The sequence below is a fragment of the Bacidia gigantensis genome (assembly GCF_019456465.1).
Source record: "Bacidia gigantensis strain McMullin 20006 chromosome Unknown contig_180, whole genome shotgun sequence".
NCBI lineage: Eukaryota > Fungi > Ascomycota > Lecanoromycetes > Lecanorales > Ramalinaceae > Bacidia > Bacidia gigantensis.
This window is the reverse complement of record NW_025408596.1, coordinates 1,968,417-1,994,699: the sequence shown is the minus strand read 5'-3', so window position 1 is coordinate 1,994,699 and position 26,283 is coordinate 1,968,417. Positions and strand designations below refer to the sequence as shown.

General features: G+C 47.7%; 16 protein-coding genes across 16 annotated transcripts; 7 read left to right on the top strand and 9 right to left on the bottom strand.

Annotated features, from left to right (window-relative positions):
* Positions 1-356: 356 nt before the first annotated feature.
* KY384_003540 (uncharacterized protein) lies at positions 357-877 on the top strand (the record flags this gene model as incomplete). Its single annotated transcript, XM_044812054.1, has 3 exons — positions 357-395; positions 447-660; positions 744-877. The coding sequence occupies 3 exons, from the start codon at positions 357-359 to the stop codon at positions 875-877; spliced, it is 387 nt and encodes a 128-aa protein (XP_044671187.1).
* A 283-nt stretch (positions 878-1,160) lies between these two features.
* On the top strand, positions 1,161-2,787 carry KY384_003539 (uncharacterized protein; the record flags this gene model as incomplete). Its single annotated transcript, XM_044812053.1, has 2 exons — positions 1,161-1,215; positions 1,400-2,787. 2 exons carry the CDS (start codon positions 1,161-1,163, stop codon positions 2,785-2,787), a joined length of 1,443 nt encoding a protein of 480 aa, XP_044671186.1.
* Positions 2,788-3,084: 297 nt separating this feature from the next.
* KY384_003538 (uncharacterized protein) lies at positions 3,085-3,486 on the bottom strand (the record flags this gene model as incomplete). The annotated part of the gene is made up of 1 exon (XM_044812052.1): positions 3,085-3,486. The coding sequence occupies one exon, from the start codon at positions 3,484-3,486 to the stop codon at positions 3,085-3,087; it is 402 nt and encodes a 133-aa protein (XP_044671185.1).
* A 29-nt stretch (positions 3,487-3,515) lies between these two features.
* KY384_003537 (uncharacterized protein) lies at positions 3,516-4,121 on the bottom strand (the record flags this gene model as incomplete). The annotated part of the gene is made up of 1 exon (XM_044812051.1): positions 3,516-4,121. One exon carries the CDS (start codon positions 4,119-4,121, stop codon positions 3,516-3,518), a length of 606 nt encoding a protein of 201 aa, XP_044671184.1.
* A 1,443-nt stretch (positions 4,122-5,564) lies between these two features.
* On the top strand, positions 5,565-6,101 carry KY384_003536 (uncharacterized protein; the record flags this gene model as incomplete). Its single annotated transcript, XM_044812050.1, has 1 exon — positions 5,565-6,101. The coding sequence occupies one exon, from the start codon at positions 5,565-5,567 to the stop codon at positions 6,099-6,101; it is 537 nt and encodes a 178-aa protein (XP_044671183.1).
* A 308-nt stretch (positions 6,102-6,409) lies between these two features.
* On the bottom strand, positions 6,410-7,098 carry KY384_003535 (uncharacterized protein; the record flags this gene model as incomplete). Its single annotated transcript, XM_044812049.1, has 2 exons — positions 6,410-6,711; positions 6,804-7,098. 2 exons carry the CDS (start codon positions 7,096-7,098, stop codon positions 6,410-6,412), a joined length of 597 nt encoding a protein of 198 aa, XP_044671182.1.
* Positions 7,099-7,963: 865 nt separating this feature from the next.
* On the bottom strand, positions 7,964-8,828 carry KY384_003534 (uncharacterized protein; the record flags this gene model as incomplete). Its single annotated transcript, XM_044812048.1, has 2 exons — positions 7,964-8,189; positions 8,407-8,828. 2 exons carry the CDS (start codon positions 8,826-8,828, stop codon positions 7,964-7,966), a joined length of 648 nt encoding a protein of 215 aa, XP_044671181.1.
* A 1,485-nt stretch (positions 8,829-10,313) lies between these two features.
* On the top strand, positions 10,314-10,661 carry KY384_003533 (uncharacterized protein; the record flags this gene model as incomplete). Its single annotated transcript, XM_044812047.1, has 1 exon — positions 10,314-10,661. The coding sequence occupies one exon, from the start codon at positions 10,314-10,316 to the stop codon at positions 10,659-10,661; it is 348 nt and encodes a 115-aa protein (XP_044671180.1).
* A 642-nt stretch (positions 10,662-11,303) lies between these two features.
* KY384_003532 (uncharacterized protein) lies at positions 11,304-12,033 on the top strand (the record flags this gene model as incomplete). Its single annotated transcript, XM_044812046.1, has 2 exons — positions 11,304-11,366; positions 11,425-12,033. 2 exons carry the CDS (start codon positions 11,304-11,306, stop codon positions 12,031-12,033), a joined length of 672 nt encoding a protein of 223 aa, XP_044671179.1.
* Positions 12,034-12,298: 265 nt separating this feature from the next.
* Positions 12,299-13,222, top strand: KY384_003531 (uncharacterized protein; the record flags this gene model as incomplete). Its single annotated transcript, XM_044812045.1, has 2 exons — positions 12,299-12,427; positions 12,497-13,222. 2 exons carry the CDS (start codon positions 12,299-12,301, stop codon positions 13,220-13,222), a joined length of 855 nt encoding a protein of 284 aa, XP_044671178.1.
* Positions 13,223-13,546: 324 nt separating this feature from the next.
* KY384_003530 (uncharacterized protein) lies at positions 13,547-14,423 on the bottom strand (the record flags this gene model as incomplete). Its single annotated transcript, XM_044812044.1, has 2 exons — positions 13,547-14,191; positions 14,358-14,423. The coding sequence occupies 2 exons, from the start codon at positions 14,421-14,423 to the stop codon at positions 13,547-13,549; spliced, it is 711 nt and encodes a 236-aa protein (XP_044671177.1).
* A 473-nt stretch (positions 14,424-14,896) lies between these two features.
* KY384_003529 (uncharacterized protein) lies at positions 14,897-15,790 on the top strand (the record flags this gene model as incomplete). Its single annotated transcript, XM_044812043.1, has 2 exons — positions 14,897-14,962; positions 15,008-15,790. 2 exons carry the CDS (start codon positions 14,897-14,899, stop codon positions 15,788-15,790), a joined length of 849 nt encoding a protein of 282 aa, XP_044671176.1.
* A 605-nt stretch (positions 15,791-16,395) lies between these two features.
* Positions 16,396-18,399, bottom strand: KY384_003528 (uncharacterized protein; the record flags this gene model as incomplete). Its single annotated transcript, XM_044812042.1, has 3 exons — positions 16,396-17,578; positions 17,655-18,036; positions 18,084-18,399. The coding sequence occupies 3 exons, from the start codon at positions 18,397-18,399 to the stop codon at positions 16,396-16,398; spliced, it is 1,881 nt and encodes a 626-aa protein (XP_044671175.1).
* Positions 18,400-19,222: 823 nt separating this feature from the next.
* On the bottom strand, positions 19,223-22,854 carry KY384_003527 (uncharacterized protein; the record flags this gene model as incomplete). Its single annotated transcript, XM_044812041.1, has 4 exons — positions 19,223-20,059; positions 20,739-21,233; positions 22,062-22,730; positions 22,780-22,854. The coding sequence occupies 4 exons, from the start codon at positions 22,852-22,854 to the stop codon at positions 19,223-19,225; spliced, it is 2,076 nt and encodes a 691-aa protein (XP_044671174.1).
* A 569-nt stretch (positions 22,855-23,423) lies between these two features.
* Positions 23,424-24,286, bottom strand: KY384_003526 (uncharacterized protein; the record flags this gene model as incomplete). The annotated part of the gene is made up of 2 exons (XM_044812040.1): positions 23,424-24,167; positions 24,215-24,286. 2 exons carry the CDS (start codon positions 24,284-24,286, stop codon positions 23,424-23,426), a joined length of 816 nt encoding a protein of 271 aa, XP_044671173.1.
* A 679-nt stretch (positions 24,287-24,965) lies between these two features.
* On the bottom strand, positions 24,966-26,027 carry KY384_003525 (uncharacterized protein; the record flags this gene model as incomplete). Its single annotated transcript, XM_044812039.1, has 2 exons — positions 24,966-25,907; positions 25,956-26,027. 2 exons carry the CDS (start codon positions 26,025-26,027, stop codon positions 24,966-24,968), a joined length of 1,014 nt encoding a protein of 337 aa, XP_044671172.1.
* Positions 26,028-26,283: the final 256 nt, after the last annotated feature.

The following is a 26,283-nucleotide window of genomic DNA, read 5'->3' as shown; positions in this document are numbered from 1 at the left end:
CATTGTCATGTGAAAGGAGAGTAATGGGAGTTGATAAGGTGGATGAGTGAAGAAACAATGGTCGTCTCGGGTGGTGGCTGAGGTGTTCGCAGGGCAGTGTTTCTGAGTCTTGGCGCCGACTAGCCTGACGGATTGACGGGAAACCTCACCTTCTCGACCAGCCACATCGAGCTCCATCGTCGAATTACTGCAGCAACCAGATACAATGAGTCCCCTCGTGGTCTGCTAGACCTTCGGAACGACTACCGACATTCAGCTTCCTCGGCATACCCCATCAAATCTCGCCACTTGCCTATCTTCAACGAACAATATCTTCTACGTTGTTCTAGGCTCCTAGCAAACATACGCCCCGCAAGATGGCAGCCGGCCTGAAGACCATCATTGCTTTGTCATTCGTGAGTACAAAAGTTATAAACCGTAGTCGAAAAGGTCTAATGCGCTCATAGGTTCTCGCAATTGGCTTCCTCCTCGTCATCCTCTCCTCGGCGCTCTTTCACAGCTACCTCACCCTACTCGTCGTCGCTACATATGTCATTGCACCGCTCCCTAACTGGATATGCGGAAGATGCGCGAATCCAGATGATTTCATGGAAAGCGCTGGAAGTGCTGCAATAGACTTTGGACGGTTCTGCACCGGGTTTCTAGTGGTGATGGGCATAGGTATGATAGCTCCTGAACACTCTCAAACACCACGATCTACGACACCACTTCATTGGATCATGCTGAAAATTGGATGAATATAGCTCTACCGGTCCTGCTGGCGCATTGCGGGCTGATCCAACCTGCTGCAATGGCCATGTCGATCATAGGAGGCTTGCTGATTTATGGCACGATAATAAGCTTTACAATGTTCTTTCAGGAAGAGCAGGACTTTTGAACATAACGACGTGGGCATCAGCGGGGCGTCAAAACTGACATATATGGATGTATTTATGGACCGTCGGGATCGGAGGAAACGCAATACAACAATTTCCAGCTTCCAAGATTTCTTCAGAGCGAAGAGCAATGCTTTATTATTGTGGAAGAGCTTTCGCTGATTACTTCTAGCAAGGATCTTCGTCACTGAGAATTTTTAGCCAGCTTTCATATTTTGCGCAATGGATGATTTTGGCTACCGGAATATTCTAAGTTGCGCGCTTCGAATCTTCCCTTACGCGTCAATGACTCGATCGATGATCATGAAGTCTCACTCAGACCGAGGCGAGTACGAGCATGGTCCGCGTGACTGGCACTACATTCAGAAGCCCATGATCAAATCACTCGTGCCATGATGACGAACGAATTGACATGGCAAGCATATGGACCGGCAGTATTGCCCTGCCTGCTCAACTCGCCGACATCAGTGAGAGCTCGCAGCGTTCCTTGAGCGTTATTGGACCCTGACATTGACTTTGTGCAGCTATATCAATCGACTCCTCTCACAGCCAACACAAGCCGTGGATTACCGCCAATTCAAAGCTTCACTTCCTCTCTCTGGTTGAAGTCCAACTCATTCCACTATGTCTTGCTATCGGACCGTCATCAGATGTCCAATCACTTGATCAGGGTACACATGACTGGTTTACCCAAGCAATATGGCCACAAGAAGTTGGGGCGGTCGAGGCTGGAAGTTTTGTCGAGCCCTGGTGGCGAAACCCTTGCAGACAGTCAGATCGGGGACTCCTGTTGAAAGTTCAGGGTGAAAGGGAGCCTCAAAAGAAGCTTACAAAAGTCACTGAAGTACTGATATATGCCACCGTTGGATCACACAATGCCTCTGATCTAACGGTGCGCACATCCCCCTCGCCTGGACCAGTCGACAGAGTCCGCCAACCACTGTTCTCTACGAGTCTTCCACCTATCAAGTTGCTTGCTTTACCACTATGTTCCGCCATATTACAGCGTATACCATCAAATCTACCTTCGCCGGAAGTGCTAGAGGAGGGACAAGCCCACTTCCTACCAGACAAGGAAAAGGTCTACGATGGCCACGCCAAGCGGCGGAATATCTCATTGCTATTCGAGGACGCTACAAAAAAGAGGCGAAATATTAAGCATAAGGGTGGCGAGAGTGTGGCTAAGTTCATGGCAATGGACCGGCCTGCTTCACAGCAAGGGCTTTCCCAACCACAAATCGAGGTAGAAGAAGCAGATCCTGCCTTGAAAACGCATTTAGGGCATCGGAAGACACTATCCCGGGCAAAAAGCGACGGGTTGCTCTCGAACAGGGCATCTACTGTCAGGCCCTTATCAAGTGGCAAACGATCATCTTTACACCGAGTAGAGAGCGCTTATACACCTCGAGAGGACGCTCAATCGCCGCAGACTGCCAACGATATCCTGGAACAAAACAAAGCTGCTCTCTCGAAGATGGTCATGGCAGGCATGCGTTTGCATGGCTTGCAGCAACGACAGAGAACAACCAAAGTTGCGCGTTCGAGAAGCTCCTCGGTGATTGGCGGGCTCCCGACAGATGAGAACGAAGATCGTGAGTACAAGTTAGTGTACCATCAGACTTTTAAAGCTGTAATGTTTGCATTCCGGATGCACTGCGACACCCGAACTCTCAATCAGGAAGCAATGCGCGAAATGGTAGACAAGCTGCTTGACACGTTTTGTACAGATCCGATGTCCACAAGACCAGGTATTAGTGGATTTTCGCCAGATCACAACGGGCAAGACGTAGTAGCTGAGAATCCCTTTGATCTGCCAAGCTCGTCCGCACAAGCTGCTGATCAGATTAATGAATGGTCGGCCCCTCCAACGAAGAAGAGAAAACCTGTGGCAAGCTTTGAACCCCCCGGGTGATTCGAGTACGGCCTGTCTCGCGACGGCATGCTACAGGCAGGCTCTCATTTTAACAGTAACACCAACATCAGCGAAAGCCACGGATTCATTCGCAATGACGAGCCTTGGCTTCCTTCCACAGCTTCACACGAGTCACTATGGACGTGCATTACTTGCAAGACCGCACAGACCAACCAGGTGCGCAGCTTGATAACACGATTTTTGAGCGACATACGTGAAGGGTGAGTGGTGTGTGCATGGTCATTGATTTCTCATATCTTACATTCATATATACGGTGCCTTTACATTGGACGCTCTCTATTCCAATCCATTCAACGCAGCTTCCGCCTTTTTCACTGACCCTCTATCAAAGTAGTCCACTAATACCACCGAGGGCTTGTTTCCACCATGTAGCTTCTCACACAACCTGACATGCGTCATGATAGAGCTCGGATTCCCATCAGCCGCATTAGTCTTGCCAGCATCTCTCCGATCTGGCACCTCTACTCCCGCGAACTTCGTATCAAGATAGTGATTCACGATATACATCCTCTGCTCGACACCCGCCTTATACCACGCCGGCGTACTCGGCAGGATCCTCGGCCGATCAATCGTACACTGCTGAAAGTTGGGATCCGTCGTATCAAACGGCGTTTCCCAGAAATACCCAAACTCATCTAAGATATACGGCACCCTTTGCGGCTGTGACGCATAGTCCATGAACACCACCAGCCTTTGTTTATTGGCAATCATTTCGCCCAGAGTCGGCCAGTCCCCAGGATTACCCCCCGCCGTCTCCTTTTTGCCGGTGTCGGCACGTACGCAATGTCCGTCAATCCAGTCTTCGCAAATACTCTGTCAAACATGCCAACGTCGAGGTAATCGCCATTCACTAACAGGAGCGTAACGACTTCCTTTGGGTGTGCATCAAGCCACCGCTTGACTTTTATCAGATAGTCTTCTACCGTCCCAGCATCCTCGATCAGGCAGTTCGTATGACACATCTTCAGCTCCCCAAATATAGGGCTTTTCCTCGTCTGCGCTTGCAGGAATCTGATGCCCGCATCTAATTGCATTTCTATCCCTATTGCCTGGTTGTGCGAAGGGAGGATGCCCCAGAAGGGAGAACCGTGGGTGCCGATCTGGGAGATGTTGTTGTATGGTCGACTGCAGTACTCTTCGCGGCCGTTACAACCACGAGAAGTCTGCTGCGTTGGCGGCCTGTGCGTCAGAGGGTAAGTGGTCGTGGCGATGTTGATTATGGAGGTTATGAGGAGCCAACAGAGGAGAATTGCACCGAGAGTAGAGTGGAAGAGCACAGTGGAGCGAATTTCGGTCCTGCCGATTTTTACCATGCTTTTCAAGGATATACAATGGCTTCGTGGGAGTGATGCATAGGTCGACGTGCGGTTCTATGGCCAAGGCAGACAACTGTACGACGTGCCGGGCGCCGGTGGCTAGGGGGGCATACTTGCAAGAGGGAAAAGACAAAAGACATTGTGGGTGGTGCAGAACAAACGGGCTTTGCAGTGGGAGACAGGATGAGACAAGTCGGGCTTTGTATTCTTTGTGCGCGAGGTGAGTGCTTTGTTTGGGCACAAGAGTATTGAGGGAGTGGTCTGGACCTGTTGAAACGTGGTCTGTGAGCTGCAAAGCTTTTGTACAACGCGATTGTCAGAGTAAGATGGGTATTGTGAGTCTGCAGTGTTTCAAGATGTTCCTCAGTGAATTTCAAAAGATTCGCTTACTCGGCGACGTATTAACACGTCGGACGCACAATTTGAGCCACTTTTTGATACTTCGTTCCATTGGCAGTTGGCGTGATCCTTCTCCCCTACATGTTGGTCGGGGCTTTTGCAAACTCAATGGTAATACCCAATGGCAACATCCAATGGCAGTCATCCAAGGCTTAGAGTTTGCTGACAGGTATCCACCTGCAATAAACTTCTAAAAGTTAACAAGGGTCATCCGACGGTTTATAAAGATATCCGCAACTTCGTTCGAACCTTTTTTACGCAAAGCATTGTGTATAAATGGTTAGTGTAATGTATATGGTAGGTTAGTCAAGCCGCGTTCGCTAAAGAAGGTACCTTTTGTGGGATGCTATAAGATTGTGTATTAAGGTGCCCGCCCCTTTTATCTATACTTTTAAATCTTTCTACCTTCTTTTACGCAGAGTATTCTGTATGAATAGTCAGTATAGTATACACGGTAGGTTAGTCAAGCCACGTTACGCCTTAGAAGGTATCTTTTATGGGATGTCATAAATTTATGTATTAAGGTGCCCGCCCCTTTTTTCTATGCTTTCGAATTTTTCTGCCTTCTTTCACGTAGGGCATTCTGTATACATGGTCGGTGTAGTATAAACGGTAGGTTAGTCAAGCTATGTTGGGCCTAAGAAGGTATCTTTGGTGGGATGCTATAAAATTATGTATTGAGATGCCTGGTGCTTTTGTCTATGCTTTTGAACCTTTCTGCCTCCCAATCCCCACTTCCCTTCGATACAAGCTACATTTGGCTCCTGCATAAAGCTTAAAGGGCGGATCTTTGGCTGGAGACTGGATTCATAGGTCTTGGCAGGTGGTATATAAGAACTTCTTCCCCCATTCCTATTCTTCTTTCCTTGGGCACGTCTGAGACCTCTACCCACCAGCAACTAATCGGCACAATTCAATATACAAAACTACAATTGAACCAAAACTGCTAACAGCAACTGACTAAAAATTGCCCCAAACTAACCAAACCCGACCAAAAGCAACCTCATCTTACATACCAATCGACTCTAAACCGCCGCCATAATGAAACTCCACACGCGCCTCCGACAATGGCGCGATAAAGTAGGGCAGGTCACCGCCTTAGCCAAGGTTCATAAGACTGTCAACGAACGGCCACGACCTGGCAACATCTATCTTCAACCCAACAAACCGCTCGCTATCCCTCCTCCTACCGTCTCTCGTATCGAAAAATGGATACTAGAGTGTCGTGAGTCAGATATAATTGAAATGAAAATCCGCAGGGAAGCCCGGAAGCCTCGACATACACCTCCTCCGCAACCTTCTAGAGAAGGTGTGCATTCTCAGAAGACCCAGGAACCATCTCTCGATGGCCTAGGCATACTAGGCGTTTGTTTTACTCTGTTTCTTTTGTTGAACGTGATTTTGTCATTTTTGAAGTTCGCTTCTGTCGTTTGTGGGCTTTGGGTTTTGTATAAGATGTTAAAAGACGAGTTTTGCTGGTTGTCAAGGCCTATCCCTCCCACAGCTCAGTCTCTGTTTGATGTTAATGATGATTTTTATGATGGAGAAGACAGTCTGGATGACGACGATTTTCTGTGATGACAGGCATGGTGTTGACGACATGTAATGATGATGATGATGACGATAAAAGCACTGCATTTTTCAAGTCTATAGAAGACGAATTTTGGAGCATAGCTGGTTCCATGGGAGGAAAAAGTTGAAGTTCATGAACTAAGGGCACAAGCCTGACTGATCGGGCAGGCTGGATTGTTTTAGAGATTCTTTTCCACGAAAATTTATTGAATTACCCAGATTTTCTCGATTACCCTCATCAAATAGCCCGTATAGGCTTTCTCAAAGCAGAACAGGGGACACCTCACTCTCGTCTCGATGAACAGAACACATGTTTAGTCAGCCATGCACAGTTCTTTCGGCGGTCTCGTTATCCCCGTCAGATAGTCTCCATTGAGCGTCTTCATGACTTTCCCTAACCCTTCATGGCTATAATCTTTGTGATTCCACATGTCTTTGTGATATTTTACTTTGCCGTCGCCATCCAGAGTCAGTGTCACCAGACTGTTCACAGCCTTCGAGAAATGTACCACCCGTGGCGTATACTCTTGCTTCATCTTGAAAGCCAGCTGTGTATCTGTGTTGGAGACGACTTCTGTTGCGAGTGTCTTGGAGGATGCCATAACTTTGGGGATTCCTGGTAAATCGAGAGCACCCTTGGTCAGCGAGAGCTCAAGAGTAGATCTTGGGCAGGCGGAGGTCGAGAGTGGAAGGGAGGAAGAAGCTCACCGTACCATTGTCCAGCAATCTTGTACCGTGTATCACAATAACTCCACGGGTCGTCGTAGATCGCCTCTCCAGCGTAGACTTGCATATCTTCTTCGCTTGCACTGCCGCTGTAGAGTTTGGTGATGCAGTCTATGATGTTTTGACGCTCTGGAGTTATTTGAATGGATTGGTCGGGGTGAGGTTCGTAGTCGACATTTGTGGACGAATTCTGAGATGGATCCTTGTTTGCTGTGAGGGATTGCGGGTCAGGGCGGGGCTCGTAATTGTCCTGGAGGTTCTGCGCTCGAGATGCCATGGCGTTTCTTTGAAGTAGTCTCCAATCGAGAAATGGAGCAATTGAAGAGCAACATCGTGAGGGAAATCGCAGGGCCCTGGAGATGATGTGGTGAGGTCATTCATGGTCAGAGATGTTCGGGATATGCCCACTTGTCCGAATCGAGCTTAGTGCACTGAAACACGTTTGGTAGAATCAGATTGTAAACACTGTGAACAATCCCGCCAGACTCTACCAGCTGATGATAGCTCTGGAGGCAGACTTGTGGGAGCAGACTTCTGCATATGCCCTTCCAACCAGTCCTTCAAGGGAGAAATTGCTATTCATTTCTGGCTATAGAGGTTTCACATGGATCTCAGGCTTACTGACCGGCCAAAGTTGTCTTCAAAGTGAATGTCTGCTCCATAGCGGACGAGGAGCTCAACTAGATCCCATCTTCTTCCCAGCACTGCGACCTATATTCAACATTATTGATCAGCTATCAAACAAATTGTAGGAATAGTAGCCTTACATGCAGAAGTGTGAAGCCTTTTGCAGTCATATCTCGAATTGATATTTAGTTTGCTTTGAGCTGACGATGGCATTCAGCCAAGATCCCTTCATTCCGTCCCATTCCTAAGATATGAAAAATGTGCGCGTCTTCATCTCGAATTCTCATAATTTTGATGAGTAACTCAGGACCGCGAATGCTTTGCAATGAGACTGTCATCGTTACGGCTGCTCGAATTAACCGTAAAGGAAAAACATGAGCGCACAGAATACCTTTCTTTTGGCGTTGAACAACATTTTGCGTTATTGCAAGTGCCGTATATTCGTAAAATTGAAGGATGTTTGAATAGCAGGGAACCGATCACGGAGCTCAAAATATCGGGGCTTTTGAAACGGGTCAGACTGTGGCAGTCACAATAGCAACTATATAAGCGGGAGTACTGAGTGAGCTTGATGGCGGCAGTATGATTTCGAGACAAGGGTTCGGTGGAATAAATGGCTTTATGGGGTCCTCACTATCTGATGATTCAGGGCAGGGCCTATTTCGATGATGTTGCCAGTCCGTGTGAGGCGACTGTGGATCGTTAGAGCGTTGGAATTGATAGGGTGCATTTTCTACACACCTGGAACTGGAAGGAACATCCCCTCAAACTACCTGATGGTGGCTCCAGGAGTCTTACGGGTTCGTCAGAAGTGCCCTGGAGCCGGCGGATGATTTTCTCGGACTGGTGAAGCGATTGCTTGGTCTCTTGCGAAAGTGCCAGTCCCCCAAGCGAGATCAATCTGGGGCATCTTAATACGGGCATGCATAGAGCCTTGAATCTATGAACAGAGACTCACAAGACCAGAAGGCTTATCGAAGCAGCCAAGGCAGCTTTATTCTCACGAAGATTATCTTTGTATGTCGAGAATCGATGCTCTAGTTGAGCCCAGGCGATTTTGTCGACTTTCTGAAAGGAATCATCCTTAGACACAGTAGTCAGGCCATAGACTACAAACTTTTCAAGACCTAGCAGGGTAGACTTGACGCGCTCGAGCGCATTGACGGTGCTCTTCAACGGTGCTATTTGATGCTCCTCTACCGTCCTCAAGATATCGTGCACGTCGCTTACTACCAACTGAAGGTCCGATATTTCATTGTTCAAGGCAAGTAGCACTGAAGGCGCATGTCTGAGGCCCAACACTTTTCGCAGTCCTTTGGCAATCTTCCCGACAGCGCCCAGGATTGCGAGCACGCTCGCGGTAGCTGAAAATGGGTCCATATCTTGCACACAGCTCCCTTGAAAGACACAAATAAAGCACGTTAGATTTCTAGTGAGCGTTGAGGAATGTATATCAGAACTACATGTCGCACGCAGTATCGATACGAACGATGATGTGACAAGAAGAAGCTCTCCTCAGTTACTTATGAATTTCAGCCTTGTCCACCAGCGCTAATGCAGACTGGAAGGCACTTAAGCATCCATCAGCGAGACCGGCAAGCCATTGTCCGATAAAATAGCCAGCAAATTCTTGAGATATTTGGAACGAAGAGAATATTGCTGAATAGCCGCCGCTGGCACGTAAAAGCGAGTCGATCCTCATTCCTACGATTACGGTCCCTTCTCCGTTCGAGCTCCGAAGGTGTACAGAGCCCCAGACATGTCGTCGTTCTGTTTCCAAGTCTGGTCCAACCTCAGTGGTCTGTACCCCTGGAAATTTGCCCTTCCAGTCGTTCCTCTACCTGCGGTCAGCGCTGCCACCTACTCTATTCCTCAATATGCACACACTTGTAATTGAAGAGGAAATTAGGCCCGCACGCAACAGGGTTTTGGTGGCACTCTGCCTCTGTCGGCGGCTGAGCCCTGATAACTGCTCGTGGCACGGATCCCGAATCCTTAGTAGGAGCCTCAGAACATGGAGCGTACTTTCGGACGACGTGGACGTAAACCACCCCCCAAATAGAAGAGCGAGATAGAGCGGTCAACAACGACGGTTGTGAAAAAGATTTCAGGGTAGTCACATCCTCCTGATTCCCACCCCATGTCATGCCAAGGAACTTCCTCTCCGAAAGGTCGCCCGCCACAGAGTTCGCCGGATCATCTCTCCCAGCCAATCAAATGCATTGAATTGTAACCTAGGCCGACTGCCGCTGGCTGGAGCTGAAAAGATGCAAATTACCGAGGGTGAGACGAAGACAAATCATTAACCAGCTAAGTATTGCTTCTATCGCATAGAATAGACTGGCGGAGTCTGATATCTTCGGTGTATGAGTCAACAAGGATCTGAATCCTTCGCCGAGTCCACGGACTGTTCTAGCGTCCCCGCCCCCAAAATATCTGCAATCGACCTCATATTTTGATATCAATTTTTCATAGACGGCATTGCCAACCAGCAGGATAGCGCCCTTGACCCGGAAGCGCCGACCACAAGCACTCGAACATCGTGGTTAGGTCCCCATCGCGCGACTCATTACAAGGATGAATACTCAGCAACAGAACGCGTACAGACCGTATCAACAAGTGACGCCACTGGCGCAATTAGATGCTTATCCCACATTCATCGATTGTCCATACTGTAGAAAATACACCTGGACGAAAGTAAGAAAGGCCGTCTTCGGCCAAAGAAAGTAAGTTGAAAGAAATCCTCATCTGACGAATACCTGACAAGCCGCCAAGCAATCCTCTATCAGAATGCTGGTGGGCCTTCAAGGGCGCCTGCATCTTCGACAAAAACAACCTCAAGCACATATGCTCTGAGTGCAATAAATGCGTAGCTGTCCAGCACGCCTCCCTTATGGCGCAAAATGGGAGCAAGCAATTGTAGTTGCGTATCCGAAGAAGGACGGTAAGGAAGCAAAGCCACCCGTGCCAGCGCCGCCGGAACCACCAAAGGTCTTTGTCAATGCTCCGCAGACTGCGCCGTATGAGCTTCAGGCTTCGTTTCATCCGCCTAGGACGCCGGAGTTGGAAGCTGCCGAGAGACCAGTGGAACTGGAAGCTCCCCAGGGGAGGCCAAGGGCGATTTCGGAGGTTTCGGCGCTGAGTGACTATTCACAGGAGAAGGAGGCCGTGCCTGGTCCGCGGCAGAATCATCAATCTTATGCCAGGCGTTGATGGTTGGCGTGATGGCCCAATGGAAGGGTAGTTAATTTGCGCAGGTCATGGGTCGGCTTCACCTTGGACTTCCGCCATGCTCCTCTAATGATTCGAATCCTCCTCTCAGCAACCAAAACCGCATTTTGATGCCCTTGGGATTCTCCACCAGTCGAGTGGCCACCTTCAAATACTTGGCTCCATTTATATCAGCCACCATCCGGTTCGCGAAAAGTAAAAGCTGGTAATCACACATTAGCTCGATCTTTGAGAAATCTAAATACAACGCTCTGATAAGACCACAACACTCTTTCCACAATTATTGTAACACCCCAAGGTTGCCATGGAAAGGGAACCATATTGATGCGTGGCTCTGTGAAGGACATTCCTTTTGAGGCATGGTGAAACTTTGCCGACGGCAACCCCTTGAACAATGAACCCGTGAGAGTCGCTTCACACAACGCGTGTGACCTAGGCTTCGGATCACACAATACCAAGAACAATATAACAACAGACACGGTAAAAGACAAGTGACAATAGTTTCGACACCTTCCAATCTCATCACATGACTTCTGGACCTTCTTGTTCGCATCTAAAACTTTCTTCCTTTTCACTACCATATCGTTGTTGCTTCAAACCTCTTGCTCAAGCTGCTTACCAACGATGTCGTCGTTCGGTATGCTTGCTCCATTGCCAAGGGAGGTCAGGGACCTAATCTACCGCAACGTAAGACCCCAGAAAAGGCTACAGGTCTCCTTGTCTCTAACACACGATACATGTATAGGTCTTTGAGTCGGAGCAGAGAGATTACCCCTCTCAAACCCACTTCGAATCTCCAGGCCGCAAGAACCCGATCTTCCTCGCGTCCAAAGCGATTCGAACCGAGGCTTCCGACATGTTCTTCAGCACGGCAACATTTTTCCTTCGTATAACACCAGCTGAGAATCCTGAGGTCGCTGCCAAGCTCGCAAATACAGAGCGGGATCCTGAAAACGTGTCACTTGGCCTGTACATAACGCCGTCAGATACTAACTCTACCAAAGAAACGTCCCACGAGCGCGCCGTGATTCGCTGGCTAAACGATCGCTTCGGCTGCATGAGATTGGCCCCTCACACCCTGTATTTCCGATTTGATGGACGACACGCCAAAGTGATCAAGCCTCTGATTGAACGTATGCTGCTTGCGCTCATCCCTGGCTTCTCAAGCTTTGAAGACCGGACTGTTGTTATTCCGGATAAAGTGGGACGTGAGACATGTTGGGCTGAAATCAACGAGGGATCTGATCAAGTATTACTTTTTATGAAGGAGAAATTGGTGTCCCGTCAGAGTGGTCACATGCCTTCTGGGGTGGAATTTAAGAGGCTTCAGAATTGTGTGCAGGTCACGTTCTAATGATACGTGTAAGATTCGGCTAAGTTTACAGGAGACAGCATGCAGACATTGAGAAATTGAACACAGAAATGCTGGGGTCTTTCAGAACAGGGGCGATTATTGGTGGCCAAAATTGGCAAATTGACATAGTGTCTGCTGAGATTTGATAATCTATTTTCTCCGAGTCCCCTTTCGTTAGTCCCTTCCTTCACTTTGACACTGTTCAATCCGAAGTGTGTAACCTGAAGAAACCCCGCTACGAATCTCACTTGTCTCATACCTAATCATGTCCTTGCTTCTCCCTCATACTCTTCAAAAAATCATAGCATCTCATTCAAGCTCCGTGGGCATGTCGGACTCCTTAGGCAGCTTTGGCATTCTTCCACCCGAGATCAGGGACAAAGTCTATGGGCACGTAAGTTTACCACCTACCCTATCCGTACAACCCACGACGCCATACTAACATCACATCTACGCATAATAGATTTTTTTACCACGTTATCTGATTTTTGACCGGCGCTATGCAAGAGAGTGGACCGAGAGCCCGACACTGGCGATCCTACGCGTGTCCAAAGCCATTTACCATGCAGCCCTTAAGATCCTCTTTTCGGAATCAACATTCCATCTCCACTTTGTTTGGGACGAAAAGCACTTTCTCATTCATGAGATAAAGCCACCAATGATCGGCAGAGAACTGCTAGACATCGACGTTGACACATTCCACAAGATGAAAAACGTCGCTCTCACAGTGGAAATAAATTCATACAACTTCGATTTTAATGCATCTCATAAAGTGACAGACTTCGAAATTTCTACATTCCGCTGGTTGAGGCAGCGGTATGGAGATCAAAGTCCACTTCGCAACCACATGACCATCACGCTCATTGATATGGAGCATGACGTAAGCGAATGGATCGCAGGCTATGCTAAACAATTGGTCTCTAGCTCGTGCCATTCCAAGACAGTCGAACTTGTGGTACGGCAAGGTTGGCCTGAGAGTCTCCCCGACTGGGCTTCGGCTTCGCACATGGAAAGTGATTGCGATTTCGCTCTGGACTACATCATGGCGTATTTGGAGCCTACGCTGGGGATGTGTGGTGTTGTTGGAGAGTTTAGGATATTGCAAGCTCAGTTCGTTGAGAAGATGGTGACTTTTCGTCGAAATAAAATGTTAGGAGTACGAGCCAGGGAAGCTCACTGCCATAGCTGAGGCTGAATGATGCGATTTTGAAAGGGTGACTTACACGCTGGCAAGAATGAAGGAGATAAAATTGTGACAGAGGGGACAATGCGGCCAGGATTGTGTTGAGATCCCGTGCGAAGGAAAAGGGAAAAGAATGAAGGTCCCGGATTGTGTAAAGAGTATCAAGATATGGCAGGTTTTCAATGCTAGAGAATCTTTATGTCCGGGATTGCACTCATGTTGCCCCTGTATCGAAAGTAAAGCATCTAGTCTTCTCCAATCCTCCGTCGTCCACCGATTATCATTCAGCCTTTCTCCGTATTCTGGCGTAGATTGTATTTCTCTCTCCTCTCATTCGTCGTTGGGGTTGGCGTAGCCTTCGCCTACTTTGAGCTCGGATAATTTGCCTGGGTGAAATGTGATTCTGCTCTCCGGAATTCGGCTTTTGGTATTCGAAGGGCCTCTCTCCATGAGACCGGGTCCGAGTCGAGGCTCCAGCTTAGCTTTGATGATCCTAAGTGCCGGATCGCAATGCTCGTCGATTTGCCATCCTTTAAGTTGTGACCTCAAAGAGTAGGCTCCGCTGAACCCCCAGCTAACTATGACGATCGTCCGAAATTGGAAGCAATCAGGTACGAAATCAAGATCAGACGCTTGGATCCTTTTCTTAGATCTACGAGACCAGTCATCATGGAACGTGATCTTCACACGAGCGCCAGGCAAGACCTTGTGTGCAAATCTCTCTTTGAACCATTTATGCGCAGAAGTCTTATATGTCGCCCCCCTTTCTCCATCGAAGTTTTCTGGATGGTCCTCTGACAGAACATCCACATGTAGAGCCACATTGCTCATTCTTTGGAATGTAAAAGCGTCAAACTTTGACAGTTTCTCCTGGCCAAGATTTCCTTCGCGCACATACTTATCGGTGGCAAAGTCCTCCCACTTGATACAAATTTCAAACGTTGGCTTGAGATAAAGTATTTCAACTGCTTCGTACTACACCGCTTTAGACACGTAAAGTATTGCTAGAGTTGCGGCCTGCCCTTTTATTGACCAAAGAAGCCAGTCACAGAAGTCATACTTAGGCAAGAATACCTGAATATCATATATCTCATATTAGTGACTAGCCTTAGAGAGTAGAATAAGCAGACTCTAAGCTCACGTGACGGTAGATCTCATTCCTAACCTCGCCTGGGAATCTATTGAGGCTACCTAATGAGTTCGACATACTTGTGATGCTTAGTTTTGATGTGAGCTGACATGTGTAAAGAGAAAGAGCGGGGTTCTTTCAAAATTGTGATTGGTCAAACCTGGAGTTGTGAAAGTGAATGAATCAAAATAGGAAGCTCAACTGACGGGGCGTGACTGGAAGGGATGTAATCGGATGTAGCAAAGACGAGAACGAAAGTGGCCACGATCATAATCTTCGCGCGAGGTCCCTCGAGAACACTTGGTGGAGGTGTCAAAACAAACTGTTCTTCTGGAACAATGAGCGCTCTCTTGCGGGGAATGCGGCTAGGATTGCTGGAAGTGAACGTGTAAAGGGGGAGGGAAAGATCGCATGAGGTACAGTGTCTAAACACACTTCATCACTTCAAGCGATGGTGTCGTTAAGGGAACCCCCGCGACACTTACCTTTGCGATCATTCTAGTTCTAAGTCTTGACCACAAGCTTCTATCTCCCACTCAAGCTACACAAGTATGTCAAACTCCCTTGGTAGGCTCGGTGTCCTGCCATGCGAGATTAGAAACGAAATATATCAGCAGGTAAGTACATAATGCTCGATAATAATTGCTGCATATGACTGACAGAACGGCTTCCCATTCAAGGTCTTCGAGCCTACATTCCAGGTCTACGACTGGCGCGTTCCTTCCGTGAACCTTCAAGACTCGACTGGGGCAATTCTTTTGGTCTCTAAAATTGTGTATCATGAAGCAAGCGGCGTACTCTACAACATATCGATACGCAAGTCATTGTTCAAGTTTCGTCTCCATTGGGACGAGACTTGGCTTGCAAAATTCAGGACAGACCAGGATGATCATCAACGCTATCCTGAGGTAAAGACACAAGCTGTGACTCGATACGAGTGGCCAAACATCGACATCCCGACGATGCTAAGAATGAAGAAAGTGGCCATTCAGGTGGACATATCATCCTTGCCCGTCCAATCAGACTTACAAAGATCACTGCGATTCAAATACGCGGATGCTGCCCGCGCATGGTGTATGGATAGATTTCTCGATAGATCTAATCTTGGCGATTGCATGATTATCACATTTAATCACGACGGGATTGACTTCAGGCAGTGGATCTACCGTCGTGCCAGGTTCTTCCTCTACAACTTCTGTCTATTCAAAGTTGTGGTAATGGTAATACAACGGCCACATCTCCAAGAGCCTCCAGGGTCGATCGTCACCGAGGCATACGATGCAGCTCTGAAAGACCTCCAAAGGGACGTGGAGGGTTTACTAGGACCGGGCAACATCGACGAAATACCACCCAATGACCAATTTGCCGCAACGCAAATCACATTTCATCCAATCAAGTATTACTCGTCTGAACGAAGCAATCTGAACACCAATACCAATGCCTAGCATGAAAGGAGAAACGATGGTGTTCATGCCCATGGCAGTGGTATCGATATTATCCACGGAGGCCTTAAGGTAGATATGAGACTCGTTACACTCGCGGCTCACAGCAGGCAGGATATGCGGCAGCATCAAGCAACCTAGATGCAAAACATTTCGGAAAAAGTAAGGAGATAAAATGACGTCCTTTCCTAGTTCTTGCGCCTCCTATGTGGGACAATTCTTCGTACTTCTGAGCCTTGCACACTCCACCTTTCCCCTATAAATCCTCATTAGAGTTGTTCGAGAGAAACTATGCGAATATGTCATGCCCATTCGACCATGACGAGAAAGCTAACCACTCTCTATATCTTACTAATCGGCACACAGTAACATCTCTAAATCTCCCCGCCCTTCAGTTTCATCGCATGACATGCACCCCCTCGGCTACTCGCTCAATGAATCAGGCGGCCAAACAAAGGGCGAAGGATAGCAGATAGAAGCCTTTGGTATGTGAGATGATTAATGATTCCAACTGGACGATCATACGTGTCCAAAAGTCCTGTATGAATTGAGTTCTTCACCCATAAACCAACCGACCTATCTTACAACCAACAAACTCTCCTTACCTCTCAGACTCGAGCTCCCACTACTGCCTTCCCAGCATTCATCACCCTGCGTATCGTCTCCCCATCATCCTCCCAGTCCTTCTTCAACACCATCTTCCCCCTCCGAGCAAGCCCTGCATCATGATTCCGATACCCACTATCGATCAACCGCACATCTCTCGGGCTCACGAGCCACCGCTTCTCCCCAGCTTCGAATTCCTGATAGGTCATCCCATCACCATGTTCAGTTCGCACGTTCCGCTCCAAAGTACTCTTCAGCTGTGCCTTGACCTCTCTATCCGTATTCCCGTGGATGGATTTGACGTGAAATTTTTGGAGCGTCTCAGATAGAGCAGCTGCGCTCGCAATACGGTTGAGCACGCTCACGCTCATGGCCGTTGTGTCGAGCTGCAGCATCTTGACGCGGCTTTGTCGGATGAATGTGATTAAGCTTTCTTCGACGCTGTCGGTGAGGTAGTTGTAGCGCATCCCTAGATCTTCGGTCGCGAAGTGCTGCCCGAGGCACAATGTCATTAGACTCGGATGGTCACGCAGCGCATCGAGCACTGCTGCAGCACCGTCTGAATTGATCCCGCCGGACGTGATGCTCAGGCGCTGTAGTGACTTGTTTCGCTTCAGCCCCTGGGCAAGGACGATGGCGTCTGCGTCGCCGATGGGGTTGAGGCTCATGTAGAGACTTTCGAGGGCGCAATTTGGTGTGGAGAGGAATGCGGTGATTTTTTCGCTAGCGTTGGTGGATATGCCGTTGCCGTTTAGGTAGATATTGCGGAGTGCTACGGGCTCAGATTTGAGTTGGGCAAAGATGAGGTTGTTGAAGAGCCTGGCGACTCCAACGTCACCGAGTTCAGTCTGATCGAGGTCGAGAGTGCGGAGGTTTGGCGCTGACGTGATGAGCTCATACAAGTTCAATGCAGCTGCTGGGCCGAGAGGGTTTCGTTTCAGCCAGATGTTCGTGATACTATCGCTTTTCGCGAATGCTGCGCTGAGCTGGCTGAACCCCTCGCTATCGATGCAATTTCCGGCGAGATACCAGGTCTCGATCTTGTTGGGATAGCGGTGGACGAAATCTGCGATTGCTTGGGCGCCTACGGGGCCGATCACGTTGTTTCCGAGGAGGAAGTGGTGTACTGAAGTATTTGTCGAAAGAGACTGCATCAATGCAGTGATGTTGAGAGGACCGAGGACCCTAGTTGCGGTATCAGTGGTGAACCAATTAGGCGGAGATAGATCGGCTCATCGATGTGATTGATGTGGATACATACTGTTTGCACAGATCCATGCGTCCATCAACGTAGAGCATCCCTTTGTCCCAGATGCCTACATCAACATGATAGTATTCCTCTTTTCCTTTCGATGGTGCATCATCCCAGCTCTTTTCTCCTTCACTCAGGTGCTGAAAGAACGGACGTAAGCTCTCCTCGTCTGAAATCTCGACTGGCATTGGCAGTGACGAAACACCAGTAAGCGGTAGAGGATCCTCGGTCTCATTCCACGGACCCTGAGCACTGATGCGGCTTTTCCAGGTGTCCCCATGGGTGTCGTCGTTCAGTTGAGCAGCATGATGAGCTTCGATTATGGCTCGACGAAGGGTGACTATGTCTCTTTCTGCTAATTTGTCAGTCCCGTTAACTGCAACGTGGGAGACTTGGTTCGGCGGAAGCGATAGACAATGCTTTATGAGGGTAACTCACCATATTTGATCAGCTGAGGCAGGCTGGAATCTGTGGGTGCCGGATAGAGTAATGCTGCAATTTCGGACGCACATTGTTGGCTCTGGATATTGGCATGTCCTCGCCGTGGAAAGAGAGTACAGTATTCAACCCCCAAGCCCAGCGGTTTGGAGCCAGTTGGATCAAAGAGAGCCGTAAATGCAGACTTCAGGGTTTGGAGCCAATTGTGGATGGTATTACCATGCCACGTAAGTGTTTGTGGAGATGGTGCGGCATCTCTCAGTTGGACCAAATTACTTGAAATGTCCGGTCGGTCGGTTGGCGATAAGACGTCCATTGAATGTTGGAGATTCATGACCGCTGCTGATGCAATCGCTGCGTAATTGCAATGCACTATCGATGATGACGACGAAGATAAAGAAGACGAAGTTGAAGAAGAAGTCGAAGGATAGAAATTAAAAGAAGAATATATACTGGATCCATAGATGGAAGAGATGTGCTTGCTGCTTGAAATAGAGTCATGCAGCTTGTGAGTCATGTGGAGGAGACGGAAGCTCCGGCTCGTGGCGGTGGACATGCTAGCCCCCGACCTGGAGTCGTCTCCCAGGTAACTTGCTTCTAGGGTTCGAAACCTAATTACATCAAATTATCGTGAGCACTCTAGTAAGTGAGAGTGACGAGTACGGTAGTGATTCTAATGAGCATCATACACTACCAACGGTGGTTTCGGACAAGGAAGTACCATGAAAGCGAGAAATTACCGGGCATGATGGCACATGCAGGGACAGATTCTGAGGTGCAGTTTGATTGGGTTGCTGTCTGGCGAGTATCGAGTGTCGAATGACTGGCGGAGTGGCAAAAAGTGTCGTCGTTGACTGTGGCGATTATTAATGCCTTATTTACTTCACCTTCAACACTTGCGTAACGACCTCCTTGGCACTACATCTTAATGCAATGCACTGGATACATGGTATTGAATTCTTATCCGAGGCTTTGACGCATTGTTCTAGAGAAGATAGATGACTGTGACTGATGTGATATCCGCTAGCAAATGTCTTCTTCCGTGTTAAGTAGGGTGCAAATGTCTTGACCAGTGATATTCGGCCGATTTTGATGTAGAAAATCCATGCTCATGAAAAGATCCCGGTGGCAAACCATTTTCAAATATCTTCCCAGTCACAATATCCCTTCGATCTCGACTTCGAATTCTCTTTCGCCGTTGAAATGGCGGTGTCCGCCGCTGCTATAGATGATCTGCTTGTAGATACGGTCTGCATCGCCTGAGCATGGTGCGGATTGAATACGCAGTAGACGGCGATTATGTTATGTTGGAGAAATTGGTAATGTTTCTCACTTGGTCCGAGATCTGGAAGAAGAATCCTTCTGAATTGACTCATAGCGACAGTACAGTCTCTCAGGAGTTTTTGTGGATCACTATCATCTATATCTGCATCATCGATGTTGCAACTAATAGTGACGCGTTTAAATCTACTAAAGTCTTGAATAGTTTGCAGGATAATGGCCATGAATGCGTCGCGTTTGGCGGTATTTCTGTTGCGGAAAAGCATACGTAGGGTGTCACGACGCCATCTCCGAAGAGATAGCTTCAGCTCGATCCCAGCTTGACAACTACCAAGCTTGGAGAGAGTTTGCATCACTATTACTGTCATCTCTGGTTTTGGGTCCGTCGTGATGTCGATGTCTTCCAGCCCGAACAGGAGGCCAGCATCCACGTGAAGATCCACATGTTTCATCTGAAGAAGGTGCGCGCCAATTGGCATCGGGCAAGGAACCGTTAAAACGTATTGAATGTTGCTGTGAAATAGGAGGTGGAAGGTCGTATGAGCAAACATAATACGTGACATGTCCGCGTTCATGGCTTTAGAGACGGTCATGAAGCCAAGTTGAGGAGTATAATCAGGTGCAAGCTCAATAAATGGGACTTTGCTCCAATTTGTAGTTCTGGCCCACAGATTGTAAAGCTGTTCAGGGATAGCCTGCAAATGTCAGCTTGAATTTCATTGGGAGTATTCGTGACCGACAAGCCGGTAGATTTCATCGCGAATCTCCTGTGGTAGTATGCCCAGCTGGCCTAAAGGTTTGTTCGAGACCATGGTCTGTCGACTGTTGTGACCCACGCGCTGAGTATCAACAGCGATCGCGGAACCGTTGATGTGTTTAAAGCCTAGAGAAAACTCGTCCAATCACGAGAACGGATCAAAAGCACAATGATGTCATTGCTTTAGATGTCTGGGAGACACCAATTACGCTTGTTTACTCTGATAAGAGCTAGGTCTATGACTTAGAAAGTAAATTGCTAACATTCAACTATAATACTTCAAGACGACATGCAGACCCTTTGAGTATTGACCTCCTCCCTTACCGTCAAAAACCTCAAATCCTCCATTCAATGGCATTGGTTCTGAAACTCAGTCCTGCAACCTTTCATGTCGTAGAGATGTTAGACTGTAGGGCGAAGTGCTGTCGAGGAGTGAATGTGAGACTGGTGTGGAGATGCTCGCTGTCATTGACGAAGACTTGAGTCTTATATGGTCCTAACATCGGTTCCACAAGATATTCCATCACTCCAACGGCATACTTACAGGCCCCCAAGCGCCTTTTAAGTTCGTGCGGTTGTATTAATGGTTTGCGACTCGTAAAGAAGTGAACACAGACCTTTTTGTAGCCTTGCAAAAGTCCAAAACAATCGAGGAACCGTGCCAGTATTCCACTAGTGAGGATTTCGGGGATATCCATTATAGTGTCTCTGATATCGATCACAATGCTATTGATTCGCTTGCTGCGTAACTCGGAAAGAAGGCCAATAGCTAGAGATGCAGCAGGCCCAGGACGAATGTGTTTGAGTTTTGTGTCGTAATCGTAAAATCGATGGGGGTCAATTTCGAGCTTGATGTTTTGAATTCTGCCCCATAACGGTTCTGATGTACTAGTGTCGTCTGAAGCCCGCGTTTGTAGTTTAACGTACTGTCTTAATGGCGAATCTGGTATGATTTGGACGTTGAACGTGCACTTATGGTAGAATAGAATCGAAGCCTCCTCATAAAAGGCCTTGGAAACAAAGAGACATTGGACTTGGAAAGCATCATATGGTCCGATCACGTGGACTTTGCGTGACTCTGTCCAGAGTACGTGGATCATAAGTGGTACCGCCTTTAAGAGTCAGTAACCGACCATGTTGATTGAGAACACCGGTCATGACGCACCAATTCATAGATCTTGTCACGTATCTCGCGAGGAAATATTGCCAACGCCCCAAGCGAGGTAGTAAGCCCCATTGTACCGAAAAGTGAGGATGATTGTAGAAGTTTGCGTTTGCTTATGGTGACAGAAAACTATTTACGAGAGGTGTTGAGGGGCAGAGTGGCAAATTCATGCGGGGCGACCAAATCAATAGCCTATCAAAGTGTCTATATCTCCAATTTCGGCCCATATGCTGAATGCAGACACCACTGGCTTACGTGTTCGATCATGACTCACTTGCAGCCATGCTTCTTTTGAACGCCCAGCAGTCGACTCTGGTCAGTAGTCATTCTAGGAACGCGTTGAAATATTAAAGTTGATCAAGGGCACTGTGTGGGCCAGGGGCATATGCAATTGAGAAGCTACGGCAATCAATCTAATACCTCTCAAACCTTGATGATGCAAGTCCGTCTCCGCTTCGACGGGGTTGTGCCAGCAGCTTCTTCGATTGCATCCTCCCATCAAAGCGACCGCCAACGAGACCTGACTTATGCACTTGCTACAGCTTGTCTCATCTCTTTGCCCGTGATCATATTCTCTCAAGCTGAAACAATTCCATGAATCCCCATCCTGCTCTCCTAGTCCCGTCGGCTCTGACTGACTCTGCTATGCCTTCGTCATCTCAGCGCGCTTGACTTGATACGCATGAGGGCGAAAAGTGCAGCTATAGAAAATGTGCCTATTTATATCCTCCAGAGGTCCACAGATCTCAGATGGCCCTAATGTAGTTCCACATACACTTTGGAAGTTCTTCAACACCTTCACACACTCATCGGGGTCTGTAATCTCTCCCCGACCGTGGTATCCAGGTTGGTCTGAGTAGCCGTCGTAATCGTAGAATACATAGCCGAATTCATCTTTTTCATCACTTTGAACCTCCAAATAGATTTGTATTTCTTTCAGAAGCGTCAGACTGCTGATAGCGCTTGTAATATCTTCGAACGTTTCGTGATATCGCTCGATTCGCTCCTCGTCAATAAAGTCGTGGACCTGACTCCAACCTCGAAAAATGAGTTGAAGATCCTGTACATCCATGGATGGTATGGAAAGTTGGTGGAGCGTTTTGAGGACAAGCTTTGACAGGGAGATATATGGTATGCCGGAAGTCTGGGTTTTTATGGTGAAGAGTGTTCCTGCCCCGATCTGCACGTTTATCTGCTTCATTTGAGCAAGCGCCACGGACGGAGGGAAACCATGTATTAGGGTAGTCCAATTCCGGAGAGAACTGGGCATCAGGATATGAAACTTCGTCCGGAGGAGATACTGAAGAGATATTTCCTCGTGAAATACCTTTGAGACTTGCATAAAACCGAATTGTGCAGAGGATACTCCAGTTGAGTCAGTATAGCGCTGCATAGAATGTCTGTTTGAGGTCACTATTTTGTTGTAGACGCTTGTAGGTACCGCCTACATTCGTCAGTCGGAAAAGTCTGGGTGCACCTCAAAGCGTACTCACATAGCTGTAGATCTTGTCGCGAATCTCACGTGGAAACACACTCAGCGTGCCCAAGGACTGCTTCGTCCCTTCCATTGTCGCAGTCGCGCTTCAATGTCAATACACACAGGTAAGAGGCTGTGTTGGTAGATCTCAAGGGGATGCAGGAAAGGCGGTGAGAGGGAGGAGTGACAACACAACCACGCGATGATAAGAAAGGGGAATGACGTAGTCATCCCCCCTTCACTTTCTCAACCTTTTGTGAATTTGAAAATAGAATTTTGAATGGATAAAGATTCGTATTTGTAGTACGAGAACCGTCTTGCAAGATTTGCTCCAAATAGTCGTCTTTGAGGTAGGTGCCCCTGGCGTCGGCTGGTGTCGGCGACACTTGACGCATTCAAAGGCACCTGAACATCTTGTACATCTGTCTCTGCATTCTCCAAATACGTATATGACCAGTCATGAATATCTGCTATGCCAAGGACGTGGCCCATGCCCTTTGGTTTACTGCAGGGGCTGGAATCCACCCATCTCCATGACAAGCGACTCATTTGGGGATCTCAAAAGATGGCGAGAATTGATTACTTTGCTTGAGTTCACGACTGTTAGTCTTGTCCCGCAGCCTCAGAACTGCCCAACGACCTGGTTCTTGCCCTCGAGTCTTACTTTCTCTCTCCTGCCTCGATTCCACCCAGTTTTTGCTGAAGCGCATGTGCCTGCGGGAAGAACTGTATCTCGAGTGTAAAGTCCTGCCACATCCTGCCCTCGACGGGCACGAATGCTTGCTGAGACTTGCAGTCCCCGAGGGAAGCTCTACAAAATCTGGCAAGGCGCCGTCCTGCTATCATGAAGAACGTCACATGATTTTGGAATTTATATCTATCTTCTCCAGAGACTGAGAATCGCATGGTAACCTTCTTGAAGTTATTAAGGCGACTGATGGCGCCGAACACTTCGACCACCTTAGGATGGCTCAAGTATTCACGTTGTGAATGATCATCATAAGTCTTCCGTAGAAGCCACGGATAAATTATGATATTAATCGATTCTCGCACAGAATTCCCCTTTGCAAATTCGGAGAGCAAGATGAGGAAAACTTTCGAAGCCTCTGCTTCACGATCAGGATTATCTAGCTCAGGAAGATCCCACCCCCATAGATTGTCGGCCGGAATAGCCAGCTCCAGATGTTGCAAGAAGTGGGCGCTGGAAAATGAAAGTATTCTTTCCATCGTTCCATTAATCATGAAGAATGATTGGTTGATGTTGGCCTTGAACAAGCATTTCGAGAATAGTATAGCGGACGCTTCTGTATTCAGTCTTCTAGAAGCAAGTAAGATCCCAAGATTTCGGGTGCGACCGCCAGGTTTGGTCACGCCTAATGGATCATGCAGGATATTCGGTAAAGCCTGTTGATAGTCAGCAATCCTTCTGGTATAGCAGACTCAGGACTTACGAGACGATAGATTTGGTTGCGAATCTCAGCCGGGAAAGCCCTGAAATTGCCTAAGGAGTCAGCCGACGCCATGTTTGATCGATTCATAGCTGTTGTCTCTGCATAAAATCTGAGTCTCGATTATGAATTTGCTGAACTGACAGGAGTATGTGCGCTGAAAGGATGGCAATGATGTTGGAGACAAAGATGATGAAATGTGGATCGTTCATGAATCGCCGAAGTGAACAGATGAAGGAGTACTATTACCTTGCAGAAGCACAGACACATTGAAAGTAATCTGTCCGACGTGGTACGACCGATTCCACATCGGAAAACACAGCAGAGCACACTCGAGGTATTACAACAAAGAGAGCGAGTTGACTTCACAGTTAATTTTGCAGACGAGCAGGCTTTTGCTAGATATTGATGCCTCTATGTGTGGCCTATCATACCCTGCGATCAATAATTCTGATGTGAGATGGTGCCATAGCATCTCAATCATATGTACTGGGCAGTTTATATTTCCCAGTGTACTAGGACGCCTCCATCAGAGTTCATCGTTATCTTGAGTGATGATGATGATGATGATGGGAGAAGCAACGGCATTTCCTGATCAATGACTTTCTAGTACCCCTAGAGTCGTAGTTGATATCTGTAGTAGCTATTTGCTCATTCCAACCCTTTTACCGTCGTGAAATGATATTCAATGGTATTTGATCTTGTCCCTTATCGCCAACAGCCTGTGATAAACAGTTTGGACCTAGAAATCCGTCTAGATCTCTCCCTCGTTCTCCAGGTTGTCTTCATTCTCATCAGCGAGTTCTTGGAGGGGATCCATCACATTATCTTCGTCTTCGACGTCGTCACTATCACCATCATTATCGTCCTTGTCGGCGTCTTCGTCATCCCCCGAATCTTCCTTGTCTCCTCCATCTTCGTCATCTTCCTCTACTTCAGCTTCAGTTTCTCCATCTCCCTCCCCTTGTATTACCCTTTCCCCCTTTGCATTGGGAACAAATTGTATGTTGTTTGAGAATTCGTCACGACCAGTCTCCTTAAAGTACAATTTTGCTTCATGCGCTGTACAGACTCCAAGGGTTGCTTCGCAGCCTTTGATAAGGCGCTTCCCGACATCCTGACAGAGTTTAATTCGCATTTCATCCTCTTCTTCATCGTCGCTCTCCACAATGAACCGAACTCTGACCTCCTTGAAGTGCACAAGTCGACTCACGCCTCTGATCAACCGGGATACTTTTGGATGGTGAAGAAGGCGGCGATACTCGCCGATTTCGTTCAGCTCCCATGCCGTGAACCAGAAATCTATCTTGATCTCGACTGTTTTACCTGGACCTTCGACATTTGCCAGATGAGCTAGAAATGCCATGAAGGTAACTGCATATCCTGCAAAACGAGCATCGTCAATATCCGAAGGCTCTTCTTCAAACAGAAGTTCGCTGGACATCTTCACTTTCAAGTGTCGGAGACGATGCAGATTCGCAATTGTTGCCACCCCATTCATTTCATGTGTATTAAGACCTAGACCAGGTTGGAAGGAGATCTTAAAGTTGCAGTGGGAGAAGAGAACAGCGGATGCTTCTGCATTCAGTCCCTTAGATGCCAGCAAGATGCGGAGATTCGGGCTGCGCATCATTGATGGTATCTTGTTAATATCTTCTGACACAACCAGGGAGCCATACAACATGTACGGCAAAGCCTGCAAACAGTCAAACTACTACTTCAGTATATCGTGAAAGAGACTCACCAAACGATAGATTTGATTGCGTACCTCAGGAGCTAGAAGGCTCAGAGACCCTAAAGAAGCATGATGAGCCATGGCGAGCTTGATTCGTTCAATACGTGGAATCAAGACGATGTATGTATGGTTCTGGGATTGTAGAAGATTCTGTGGTGGATAGCTGATGAAAGACTGATGAAAGAATGTAGAAGAGTGGTCGAAGAAATGAGGGGGTTTGAGTTCAGAGCAGTGAAGTCAATGATTGACTTCCTAGGCTAATCTATTGTTTGCAACAACAGAGAAGAACCATCTGACGCAAGTCATTGAAGATGTTTTGATTCATTGACCATGTAGT